Source organism: Momordica charantia (assembly GCF_013281855.1).
Source record: "Momordica charantia cultivar OHB3-1 chromosome 1 unlocalized genomic scaffold, Mcharantia_2.0 BLBB01000001.1, whole genome shotgun sequence".
In the NCBI taxonomy this organism is placed as follows: Eukaryota; Viridiplantae; Streptophyta; class Magnoliopsida; order Cucurbitales; family Cucurbitaceae; genus Momordica; species Momordica charantia.
The window spans coordinates 23,054,690-23,067,343 of record NW_028275157.1 but is presented as its reverse complement, the minus strand read 5'-3'; the positions used below and the strand labels follow the sequence as shown (position 1 = coordinate 23,067,343).

Here is a 12,654-nt window from a genome sequence, read left to right as displayed (position 1 = left end):
TAAGAAATCATAATTAATTAGAAAAATATATATAATTAGTAAAATGGTGATCATGATCATTATAGCACAATTATACCTTATAATAATTATCTAAAATAACATGTCGTGAGTTTGAACCCCACATGTTGTACTAGAAAAATATTGTCTTGGGTGTAGTTTACTATGACTCCTATAGTTTTAGATTAGGTTTTTTAATATGATGAAAAGATAATTAAAGTATTAATATTTATGTTTTTTTATTAATATTAAATGTTATGTTTTTTTCCTCAATAATATTAATATTTATGTTAAAAATATTTCACGATAATTTTTTAAAATAAAATAATGAATATATACTTTATTTTGAAATTTTGTACTTAAAAAGAATAAATTGTTGATTAAAATATTGTTTTCTTCCAGTATTTTCGGAGTCCATTATATTTTAGTCTCTATACTTTCAAATGGTCAAATTTAATATCTATAGGCTCCATAAATCTTGAAATTAGTCTCTAGTATAAGTTAAGAGTTAACGATAAGGACTAATTTTAAGATTAATTGAAATTGCACCGTAGCGACTAAATTTAGTCAAAGTGACTGAAATGAAAAGGACTCTTAACTAGAACCAAAATAATGATGTTTGATTTTTTTTTCCCTTTTAGTAAAACTTAACCTAAATTCTTTTAGTACAACTTAACCTAAATTACGACATTTCTTGCCAATCAGAGCATAGATGGTAGGTGAAGGCATATGTATCCAATTATGAAGTTGAGAGTTGGAATCTCCACCTCCCCATAATGAAATTTTAAGATGAATGAAGATGGGTTTTTTTAGAAGTCGGATAAATTAGCGAAATCGAAAAAGTCCATCTCTTGACAAAAACTCATCAGTATATAACATACTACAATGACTCTTTAAATTAAAAAAAATGAAAACAAATTTCCAAACCAAGTTGATATTAATTTAAGGTATTACACACTTGCATAAAAATCCTATTGTGATCCTTCCGTAACACCATGGTAATTACTTACTTTTTAAAATTTACAAAGATCAAAACAGAATTTTATGAAAATTCCAAGTATGGAAAAATAATATGTAAAAATGGAGTAAGTGTAAGAAATCAAGGTGTACAAATTTAGTAAAAGTGATATATTTGCATATATATAAAATATAATATTTTATGAGAAAGAAAAATTCTTGTTCGGAAGGAGCAAATTAAAGTCTACCTTGATGAGATAAGTATGTATAAAATATCATTAAGTGAGGACAATCTGATACTTTACGAGAGGATCAATTAATTATCTCCTAACAAAGTGGTATCTTCATGTCGTGTAAGTTTATGTTCAAAGTAGAAAATATTATACTATTGTAGAAATATGAAGACATCGGTGGGGTGATCTTTATCCGTGTCAGAAAGCGTTTATTTCCCGCTACTTGTAGTTCCATAGACAACATTAAAAACGATGAACTTGTCATTTATGGGAGTGTATAAATAGAGAAAGGCATTATGGTGTTTGATGGCATAACAATAACAAAACTGAAAGGATCATTATAAAGATGATTAGCGTAAAAGAAATGGCAAAAAAGAGCTCAAAAATCCCAGAAAACTTCATTCGTTTAGATCAGGAGCCTTGTTCAAGCTCAGATCCTGGTTCCTTCCCAGTGCCACCCACCATTGATATGAACCAATTGCTCTCTCACTCTGAGTCTGAGCTTCAAAAACTGCACTCTGCTTGCCAACAATGGGGCTTGTTTCAGGTACGTGCACAAAATAAACTCTTACTTTAATTTTCTTTGTTTTTAATTAGGATTAACAATTAATTAATGAATGAATTTATGTAAATGACAGTTGGTGAACCATGGGGTTAGGCGTTGTTTGTTGGAAGAGGTGAAGCGTGAGATTGAAGAGTTTTTTGAGGTTCCATTGGAAGAGAAGATGAAGTTTGGAATAAAGGGTGGAGAAGTTGAGGGTTATGGAAGCATGGTTCTGTCCCAAGATCAGAAACTTGATTGGGGTGATAGGTTTTACATCATAACCAATCCTATTTCTAGAAGAAGACCCCATCTTCTTCCCCGCCTCCCTTCATCTTTAAGGTCATCTCTCTTTCTCTCTTAAATTAAAACAGTATCGATACCAAAAATTTATTAGACACAAAATTGAAAATCGAATTTCTATCATGTTGAGAAGATCGATATTTTGTTTTTAGTTTTGTGCTTCTAAAAAAAATTGTGTTTGTTTTTTCATAATCTCTTAGGTGTTTTTTTTTACCTAATAATACACTTGAATTATTAGTCAGAAAAAAATTAATTTCTTTAGATTCTGAAAATATTTTTAAAAAGTTGATTATAAAAAAAAAATAAAAGTGGTATGTAGGCTAAATTTTCCAAAGTAAAAAATAAAAAACTTGTATTAAACAATCTTATCAACCTCAACTTTAAAAATTTATTTAAGCATGAGATCCTGTGGTACTGTCTATGAATTTAAATCTTTAGGTGACCTTAGTATAAAAAATCTTTGATGTCTTTTGAGTTCGAATTTTACCTTGATGTTGGTGTGCCCTACATAGGTGTTGAAAAGCTAAAAGCTAAAGAGCTAAGGATTTCAAGTTATAAAAAAAATTTATTAAAAATTTGGAAGTATAAGAATTAGATAGAAACAATTTAACTTGGTATGGTTGCAGAAACACGTTGGAATTGTACTTGAAAGAGACGAAGAAGATAGCAATGGCGTTGTTGAAGATGGTGGCAGGAGGTTTAGGGATGGATGTGAGGAAGATGGAGGAGTTGTTTGAGGACGGGATGGAGGCGATGAGGATGACGTATTATCCTCCGTGCCCGACACCCGAGTTGGTCGTCGGTCTGAGGCCGCACTCCGATGCGACGGGGCTGACCATCTTGAACCAGCTCAATGGAGTGGAAGGCCTCCAAGTTAAGAAAGATGGCGTTTGGTTCCCTGTGAGTTTCATCCCGGATGCCTTCATTGTCAACGTTGGAGATATTCTCGAGGTTTACCACATTCACTCTCAAATTTCATTTCTTTTCAATTTTTTTGTTAAGTGCAACGATTCAGTAACAATTATAATAATAATCGAGATAATTCAGTCACGGTCTCCACCGCACATATTGTATTAAAAAAATAAAGAAATCAAAATTTTATAATAACTAGAAACAGGAATTCAGTTACCCATTACATAAATTTGTATGGATTTGAAAAGTTTTGGGAGTTCCGTAAGGTCTTCAAATTTAATTTATCAAATGTTTTTCTTAATTAAAATGTTCTTAAATATCTGCTTCTTTCAAAAAAAAAAAAAATAATATATATATATATCTAATATAACTTGTTGCATTTATATATTCGATGACATGAATTTTATATCGTGGACTAGTACATGGAAAATACATAACTTTTTAGGTATTTTCTATTTCAAGAAATTAATTTGTGAGAAATGGAGTAAAAGGTTGAAATTCATAGTAATTAGCCATAAAAAATGTCTAGATAACTTGTTATAAATCATTTTTAAAAGAAGTTGGAACTAAAATAAAATTTTATAATTACTAATAATTATAAGTTTTTGAATGATATTATTGAAATATAGGCCAACTAAAACAATTTTAGCTATATAGGGTGAAAAGTTGGGATATATTTTAGCCTTATTAATTAGAAAAAAAAATTATTTTGCTCAAAACAAAAGATATAAATGCTTATTCATCTGCATTTAACCATATCAGCATTAAAAAAATTGAAATCTAAGATTATATTTTTTTTTATTACAAATAAATGTGGAGATAAAATATTGAAGTCCCATTATTAAGACATGAGCAAAATGCCTTAATTGTTAAGTTATACTCATGTTACTTAATTTTTTTAATATCATATTAAATTAGCATTATCAAAGGGTTAGGATGCTTAAATCACGATAAACTTAATAATTTAATATATCTCGAAGACACCTAACAAATTGAATTTAAAATATATTCTCTACATGTAACTTCACTCCTTTATTAAATATGTGAGGAAATGAAAAATCATTTTGAGAAGTAAAGTTTCCTAATTTTCTTCTTTATTTGACTGTCATCTTCAATTCTTCCTAATAACAGAGATTTAATTTATTTCAACAAAAAAAAAGAAAAGAGAGTTTCAATTCATACTTTTAATATTTGAAGATCATCAAAATGCCCCTTTGAATAAAGTTTTTATTTTTAAAAGATTAAGGTCATTTATTGGAACAAAACAACTTTTGTTTAATTATTCTCACTTTTCACGAACACTTTTAAACCCCTGGTAATTTTCTCCATTTCTGGTTTCTCATTTCTTGTTTTTGCTACTCGATATCGTTTCTTTGTGAGGGCAGATTGTGAGCAATGGGTGTTACAGCAGCATAGAACACAGGGCAGTAGTGAACTCAGAGAATGGAAGAATGTCAATAGCAGCATTCTACAATCCCAGATTTGATGCAGAGATTGGACCAGAAACTTGCATTTTGAGCCCTCAGAATCCTCCAAAGTTTAGGACAATTTTAATGGAAGATTATGTAAAGGATTTCTTCTCCCATTCTTTCAATGGAAAATCCCACTTGGAGAGAATGAAGATCCCAACCCATCACCCCAATGCATCTGCTTAACCATTTCCTTCATATATATATACACAAATATATATATATATATAGGGTTTAATTTTGTATGAATAAGCATGTACCATTACTTATAAATTACACCTCTTATTAATATTTGTGTCTTGTGTGTAATATTATTCTATATGTACCTATCAGAAATAAGAGTGTTGTATTAATGTATTTGTATTTGCATTATTTCTACACTGTCAGGCCACTGAACTTAATATATAGATTTATGTTTCTATTTCAATTCTAATATTTTTTAAATTATATTTTAAACTATAATTTTTTTTTTGTCTTTATACTTATAAAATTTAAGTATTTTTTGTCTTTGAATTTTAATGCTTATTAAATATTGAATATTCATTAACTTTAAAAAATTATACCTTAATTTTTCAACTTCTTAATATTTTGCTTTAATCTTCAAATTTTACATGAAAATTATTTGAATCTTAGCTTCTGATTGGTAAGTACCTGTCTTTATCTAAGACATATATTACTTGAAAAGTAAAAAAGATTTTTACTTGGGTCTACAAAATTGTTAACATTAAAACAACAAAGCTTAAAATGAAACAAACACAAAAATAGAAACATTAAAATCAACGAACAAGAATATAGACAAAAATTGTAATTTCACCTACCACTTACATTTAAACCAGAATCATAACAGAACCCAAAAAAAGAGAAATAGACAGCTGCAGCATCTAACATGTTTATTCACTTAATTTTAATTTTTCCATCTTTTTTTTTTCTTTTTGAGGTATCCTTGTCATTTTTCTGCTTCCCATTCATAAACTTCGGGCTATACAACACTACTTACTTCAGTTAGAGAACTCGAAAGGTCCTAAATCCTAACTCCAACAAAATATTGAATACCATTTACAAATATTGCTTCCCATGCACCAAACGGCAAATGGTCAAGCAGTCAAATTCACTCCCCTTAATAAACATAGATGGAAGTCTTTAACTTCTGGAAAAAATCTCTACCTCCTCCCCACAGATCATTTCGTCATCTTCGTCTTCCAGGTATTCATCCTTGATAAACAAACCGAGTCGTTCTAAAGGGTTCTGAAACTGAACCTTGTCAAATGACCTCTTCACCATTGCAGATGCGATACCACGGTGATGTTGGATGAAGAGGACTCCTCCACAGAGCTTCTCCAGCTCCTCTAGAATTTCTAGATTACGGTCCAGTTCAACAGTCCTTTTAATCTAAAAGACAGAAGCAACTGGTAAAGGATACTTGCTACGTCTATTGAATGGAATAGAATATAATATTAGTGATAGTAAACGCCAACGTACCTTCTGAACAGCCATACGAGAGGCTTCTCTTTCTCTGTCTCGTTGCTGTTTCTTTTCAGCCTCTGCTTTTAGTCGCAAGGCCATGTCAGCAGCCTTTATTTGTGCTTCTAGACGAGCTCTCTCTGTAGAATTTAAAGAAGAAAATGCACAATCATTAGTGTACGAGCAGTGTGATGCATAAGAAGTTTTAATGTGAAGCATTTTACGTTTTTATTTTCAAAAGAACATTAAAAGCAATAAAGCATTTAAAAGCAACTGTCATAATAGCCCGTTAATACAAGAGCAATCTTATCTCAAACTCAAAATGTGATTGTTGCCAATCACATTAAAATCCAATGGAATATTTGAATTACATTAAAATTTGATTCTCGGCCAACAAAATAGTTTTCCATCTAGAAATTTTACTCCATAGCATAAATTTAATGTGTTTTTAGAAATATCCAAACATAGCATAAATTAAAATTTAAACTTTCAACTATATTTAAAAGTATATATTTAGATTTTGCTATTCATGTAAATGTCTCTTTATTTAATCAAGTAAATTCTGATAGCAGTTAAATACTCAACAAAAATAACGTCCACTTTAATAACGATGAAAAGGTTGCATTTACCTTCACGCTGCCTCTTTTCTAACCTCTCTTTCTCCTGTTGCATCTTGAGTTGATCAACTTTATCACCCTAATATGGATGAGGCCAATGTCATTATACCACTGTAGACTATCAAGAGCTAAACGGTCACAACACCTTTGATTTGAAATTAATGAACTTACAAGATCAAGAAGTGTCTTCTGTTGAGCTTTCAAAATGGTTTCAGCAAAGCGACTCTTAAGCATTGCAGCACGGAGAGCCTTCTTTGGTGAAAGCTGAACATCAAAAATTGGGGTAGAACTCTCTGCATCAAGTAAGAAGAGATGGAGTAAATCCGATATGCCTGATTAAAAGGCTCACCATATGTTAAAGATATAAATAAATAAGAGACAGAGTACAGAACATAAACAATGAGAATGCACTCAACGAATACAAACAAATGCTATATCTAACACACTGAGATAAACTGACCTTCCTCGAGAGTAACATTTGCCATTAGGGTAAAAGACTGATCACAGGGAGGTTTGCTTTCATCCTCCAAAATACTTCTAATCCCTTCACATCATTCCAAGTAGTACGAGCATTATCAGATGATAAGGATATCACTACAAATAAAATTTCCCTTAAGAAATATGTGAACTGACCATCAGAATCTGGATCTGACTTGGACGTCTGGGAAGCTGACAAGCTCCTTGTTTGAGAATCCTAAATTTATATGTAAATCATCTAAGTGATACAACAATTTGTTAATGTTTATAAAACTCAGCCACAGTTACATACTGGTTTGCAGGGACAGGGACCACCGACATCTGGATTTTCTCTTGGCAATAAGCTCTCATTAGATTGATCTAAATAAAACACAGAACTAATTTTTTTAGACAATTATCAGAATAAACATAAAGAAAGTAATAGAAAAATCAACTAACCACCAGAAGATGCATGGCCAAAATCCAAAGAAGAGCAGCACTGACATGGAATGCTACCACATCTTGTACACTTACTGACAACCTGTCTCGAAGTTTGTTTATCAAAGGAGCTACAACCATGTTTACTGCCAGTTTCTGTGCCTATGAGATACATGGCTAGTTAGCTCCTTTACAGGGCCATAAAGCAGAACTTTAATCTGCCACTTCATACCTTTATGGAAGTTCTTCCTGGGAGGCTTGGGCGCACAAGTTGGAAGTGTTTTAGCACGATCAACCTGTAACATGGAAAAACTTAGATGAACAAGTTCTAGAAATGTTAATGAGAAAACACAGTCCATTAAGAAAGACAAGAACACTGCCCAATTCACCATGAGTGTTAACTAATCAAGTAAACAAAATGAGATAAAACCCACTATACCACTTCTAGTGTATCACCAACTGTACAACTTAAAAATAAACTTCTAGAACCTTAAATAAAATGCATGGGTATTACTTGCCTCAGCACCATTTGAATTTGAAGACGGCTTGGTGAAACTCTTTTCAGATAATATTGACTTCTTATGCGATAAAATATTGTGAGAAGATGGAGTTCTGGAAACCTTTTCTCCTGCTGGTCCATTTGGAAGTTTTTCACGATGAAGATTTGATTTTCCACTAACCCATTTTTCCTTTATCTGTTCCCATCTCTTCTCAAAAACTTCGTTAAGTTCCTTGGCCATCTTATGAACACTGTTATCAGGAGGATTGTAAAGCATGGCATTCGAAAATGTCAACCTAATGTCAGCTGCAAATTCTTCACTTGCCCGATACATATTTCCCCCTAGTTTGGATTTGACAGTTCCTAAATCCATAGGATCAGTGATGATTGAGAAGTAGTCAGGAATTTTCAATAACACAGGATCCACAGGCTTGTTGAAAACCCAACCACATGGATGGGACATCAGCGTTTTTAAAATCGAAGAGCATTGTTGTGTTGTGCTCCGGTCCAACTTCTGCTTCTTCTCTCTTGGAGATTCTATATCCTGAGTTGCTTTACGCTTAACATTGAGTGGGATAGAAGATTTTGACTTGCAACAGGTAGCAGCAAGGGTCTTACCAGTACTGAAAGCATTCAATGAATACTTGAATGCACTATCCACATTCAACCCATTCCTTCCAGTAAATGACAACTTCTGTCCAACAAGCTTCCCAAAGTCGCACGATTGTGGACCTGGATGATCTTCAACTCGTTTTCCAGAAAATTTAATTTTCAGCTTTTTACTTGGTACGATGGTTTCAGTGGCAATCATTTTGAACCAAGAAATGTCAAGAAATCTGATACTAGGAGAAAGCTAGATAATTAATCTTTAAAAGCAACCAAGACCATCAGAAAAGCAGCATCCCTCAAACAAACAAGGAATGATGAACGAACTACTGATCTCGAAATTAGACCTGCATAAAGCCAGAAAAGGAAAGGAATTTTAATCTTAAGAGAGATACTTAAGCTATTAGATAACTAACCACAAAAACAATGATGGGGTGTTCGTGTTATAACATCTCATAATCTCATCAACATCGTACAAAAGACACCCTGTATCGCTATTAACAAATAATAACAGAACATGTCGTAACAAAAATTCGTGCCCTAGAAGATCTTCAACCTTTGGTGGAAAGACAAGCTCTAAGGCAGTAAAGATCAAAAGTTTCGTACTTAGAACTAGGAAGAATTTCTACTGGTAGCGAGTCGAAACCCTGCAACTTAAAGAAAAGTCAGAATCGACGCTCGCAAAGCATCCGCAGCAAGAAAGTTGAGAGTTAAAGATCTACAAGAATATGACAGGTTAAAAAGAAAAAGTTACAGAGTTTCACAATCTCAATATTAAAACTCTGAAGAAATTTCTTGATCCAAAACGCCGAATGAAGATTTCTCGAAGCGATAAAAAACACTAAAAACAGAGAGAGAAAAAGAAACAAAGAACAGACGAACCCTATAACATATTCTGTCAACTCGAGTGAATTAGAACCAATAAAGATAAACATATCAAAAGCAGGCTCCAATCTGAAGAAACGCCGGTTTGCGGACGGCGCCGGAGAAGAGGAACTTACCGGAATCAAGTGGAGATTGAAGAGATGCAAGGACGGAAGCAGCGGAGGAAGTGGTAGAGAGAGGGCGAAGAGCCCCCCTCGAAGAAAACACCGCGCGAAGAGGGCGAAGGAAGAAGATAAGTCTAGGGTTTATGGGGCTCTCTCTGTTGAGTTGACCGTCTAGTGATTAACAGCTGTAGGGTTTTTCCCTCCACTTTTCTCCCACCCTCTCGTTAATATTTCGGTAAATTATTTACATAAATTTAGGAAACAAAATATCTGTTTTTATTTTTAACTAGAAATAATTATGTGCCAATTTTGCGGCTCTTTTTTTATTCCTTTTTGTAAGATCGTATATCTTTTTAAGGCGATTTATATTCTTTCCATTTTTTTAACAAGTCAAACGAGGTAGTAGAGTGTCTTTGTCAGCTTAGCCAGCGATGGTAAAAATATTCTCGTGGTATCCGACTCCCGCAGGTACTCGACTCGATCGGATCGAAGAATTCTCAATTTAACCGGCAATGGGAGAGGATTCCCTGCTCCGTCCCTTAATATTTTATTATTTTTTATATAATAATATTAATATATATTAATTTTATAAATACTTTTATTTAAAAAAAAAACTCAAACTCAAGCTAATATCCCATTTAACTACTTTTTGTTCACTTTTTATATATTCAAAATAACTAGTTAAATAGTTTTTAAAAAATTGATTTAAATTTCAATTTTTGCTAGATACGAAATAATAAAAAATATCAATTTTCCGTGGGAACCTATCCCCGATCGTGAAATCCCCGTTCCGTCCCTATCCCAAAAATTTCGGAGACGAGAGGGGATGAGGGAAAAAATCTCCAATGGGACGGGGATGGGGCTGGCCCCTCGACCTTATCTTGCCCCGTTGAGGCTCGAATTGATTATTTTTTTTTTTAAATTGATTTGTCAATTTTATAATTTCTTGATCTTTCTTTCCTGAATTTTTATGTATCTTTCTACTTTTCTTTATCTACTATTTCACTTATTTACTACGAATCCCTCAAATTATATAAACCCAACAAAGTAAACAGTATAAAAGTTAAGTAGATAACACAATTTTTTCTTGAAATTTTATCCTTTCACACACATTTTTGTCATTTATTATTCAATTTATACTAATTTTGTAACTTATCCCTCTATGTCTATATATACTTTTTTTTATTAACCTACGTAATTCAATTAGTTAAGATATATTTCTAAAGGTCATAGGGTATAGGATACACTTTTTTCTTCACTTTCATTTTATCTTAATTGTCTAAGGCAAATAAAATTACACACAAAAATGTATTACTCAAGCAAATATATTTTCATTTTGATATATTTATATGAATTTGTGTCAAGTTTTACATAAAGTTATACAAAGTTGTGGATTTTGCTCCAGCATATTAGTTTTCCCAATTATGTATAAGCTCCAGAGAACCTTGGGGAATGTTTAGTAAATAAATGCCATCATCTTTTGCATACCAAATGCAAGACTGAAAATTGCATCTATAAGATAACCACTCGTCTTTCTCTCTCCAAAACACTTCGAACGATGCATGTAAATTCTTTGGAGTTCTAAAGGTGCACCAATAAAGCATAGTCGAAAACATATTCTCTTTAAATTGCTATTGGAAGTTCTGGTCGACTTTCAAAACATGGTTGTCCAAATCATTGTCTTTTGATTTGCAATGGAGGAACAGAGCCTGATCCGAGCTCAATTTGTTCACAATCCCCACTCTCCATGAACTCAACGGTCGTTGGTATTTTGAATCCTCCAAAGGTGAACATGACTTTCCTGTTGTCATCAGTATCAGAATAAGAGATGAAAGTACATAGAAGTTTAATAAAGAATCCATTGTTTCTTTCTCTCGATGGGTTCTTCAATTTCTCCTTTCTTATAGGTAGCAAGGTTGAGAATTTGTTCGTCTAATTTTAGTAATGTTTAGTTTTTTTGTTAAATAATTTTAAGGTTTTATTATTTAAATTATTTAAGTTATTAATTTGGTACGGTAATCTCTATAATTAGAGGTTGTTTAACCTTTTTGAATTAGTTTTTAACTTTATCTAATAAATGATTAATTTTCATTTATTTGTGGTTAACCACCAAAATTTTAGGATTAGGCCAAGAATATATATGGTATGGGTATTGATAAGGGGATCGTGTAAGAACTTTTTTTTAAATATTTTCCGACACCTCTCTAAATAATAAAAAAAAAAACTAACATGTAAAATGAAAACTTAAACTAAAATTTTTTTTTTTTTTTGACTAGAGCCAAAATTCATTTCTCTACATATCAATTTGGTATGAAAAAGAAAATACAAATTTTAGTCGATCTTCTCAAAAAAAAAAAATTTATGTTTTTTAAAAATAATAAATCAAAAAGAAAAAGACATGACCCCTTGCAATATATATTTTTACCCTTTTACTTGCTCCCTTTCTCTTTGTCCTCTTCATGTTATTTCGACATCTGGTTTTTCATTTTATAAATAAAAAACTCAATAACTTTTATATGATTTTTTTTAGCCCAAAACGAGGATTTATCTAAAAGAAAAAGATGCCACATGGACTATATATAGGGATTGAGCATAACTCAAGGTTAATTGACGTATATCTTCAACAGATTGTGAGTTTCGATCCCCCACCCAATATGTTGATAAAAAAAATAGGGACTCATGTTCAGTCATAACACGAAGCAGCCACAGAGGGAAGTTTCTATCGCAAAGAATCAAAGATCGGAAATTTCTATCGCAAAGAATCAAAGATCTCGAGTGAACTGTCTCACAAGCTAAGCTATCCACAATTATATTAAATTTCTAGTTGAGATGTCTAAGCTCCACGTTTAGAAAATTCCTCCTAAGTTTATGAATTTCTAGAACCTAAGCTTCAACTTCAAATTTGTAAGTAATTGCCTCAAAGCAAATTAATTCCACTACAACTCGAAGGAGATTCAATAAAACATATTTTATAAGTCTATTTTATATATAAAGCATTAAGATATATACTATATGTATACCACGTATAAAAGAGTACCACATTCCCACATGTTAGTACCAAAAAAACAAGATTTTGTAAGAGTATATATTGATAATAACATACTTATACACATATACCATATTTACAATATTATACATACTTTATATACTAATTAATTAACTTAACAATTATTAAC

At 31.9% G+C, this 12,654-nt stretch overlaps 2 protein-coding genes across 3 annotated transcripts; one reads left to right on the top strand and one right to left on the bottom strand.

Moving 5' to 3' along the window:
- Positions 1 to 1,514: 1,514 nt before the first annotated feature.
- Positions 1,515 to 4,683, top strand: LOC111012449 (oxoglutarate-dependent flavonoid 7-O-demethylase 1-like). The gene is made up of 4 exons (XM_022286603.2): positions 1,515 to 1,734; positions 1,826 to 2,070; positions 2,658 to 2,982; positions 4,329 to 4,683. Exons 1-4 carry the CDS (start codon positions 1,534 to 1,536, stop codon positions 4,596 to 4,598), a joined length of 1,041 nt encoding a protein of 346 aa, XP_022142295.2. The 5' UTR covers positions 1,515 to 1,533; the 3' UTR covers positions 4,599 to 4,683.
- Positions 4,684 to 5,204: 521 nt separating this feature from the next.
- LOC111012380 (DNA-binding bromodomain-containing protein) lies at positions 5,205 to 9,649 on the bottom strand. Of its 2 annotated transcripts, none has more exons than XM_022286518.2 (11): positions 9,491 to 9,649; positions 7,903 to 8,836; positions 7,617 to 7,680; positions 7,406 to 7,546; positions 7,260 to 7,327; positions 7,124 to 7,184; positions 6,951 to 7,034; positions 6,662 to 6,783; positions 6,503 to 6,569; positions 5,892 to 6,013; positions 5,205 to 5,801 (listed from the first exon to the last, which is right to left on the bottom strand). In XM_022286518.2, exons 2-11 carry the CDS (start codon positions 8,692 to 8,694, stop codon positions 5,553 to 5,555), a joined length of 1,770 nt encoding a protein of 589 aa, XP_022142210.1. In that variant the 5' UTR covers positions 8,695 to 8,836; positions 9,491 to 9,649; the 3' UTR covers positions 5,205 to 5,552. The 2 variants fall into 2 exon arrangements, with proteins under 2 accessions (XP_022142210.1, XP_087981911.1); XM_088125785.1 differs by having other exon boundaries at positions 7,406 to 7,540.
- Positions 9,650 to 12,654: the final 3,005 nt, after the last annotated feature.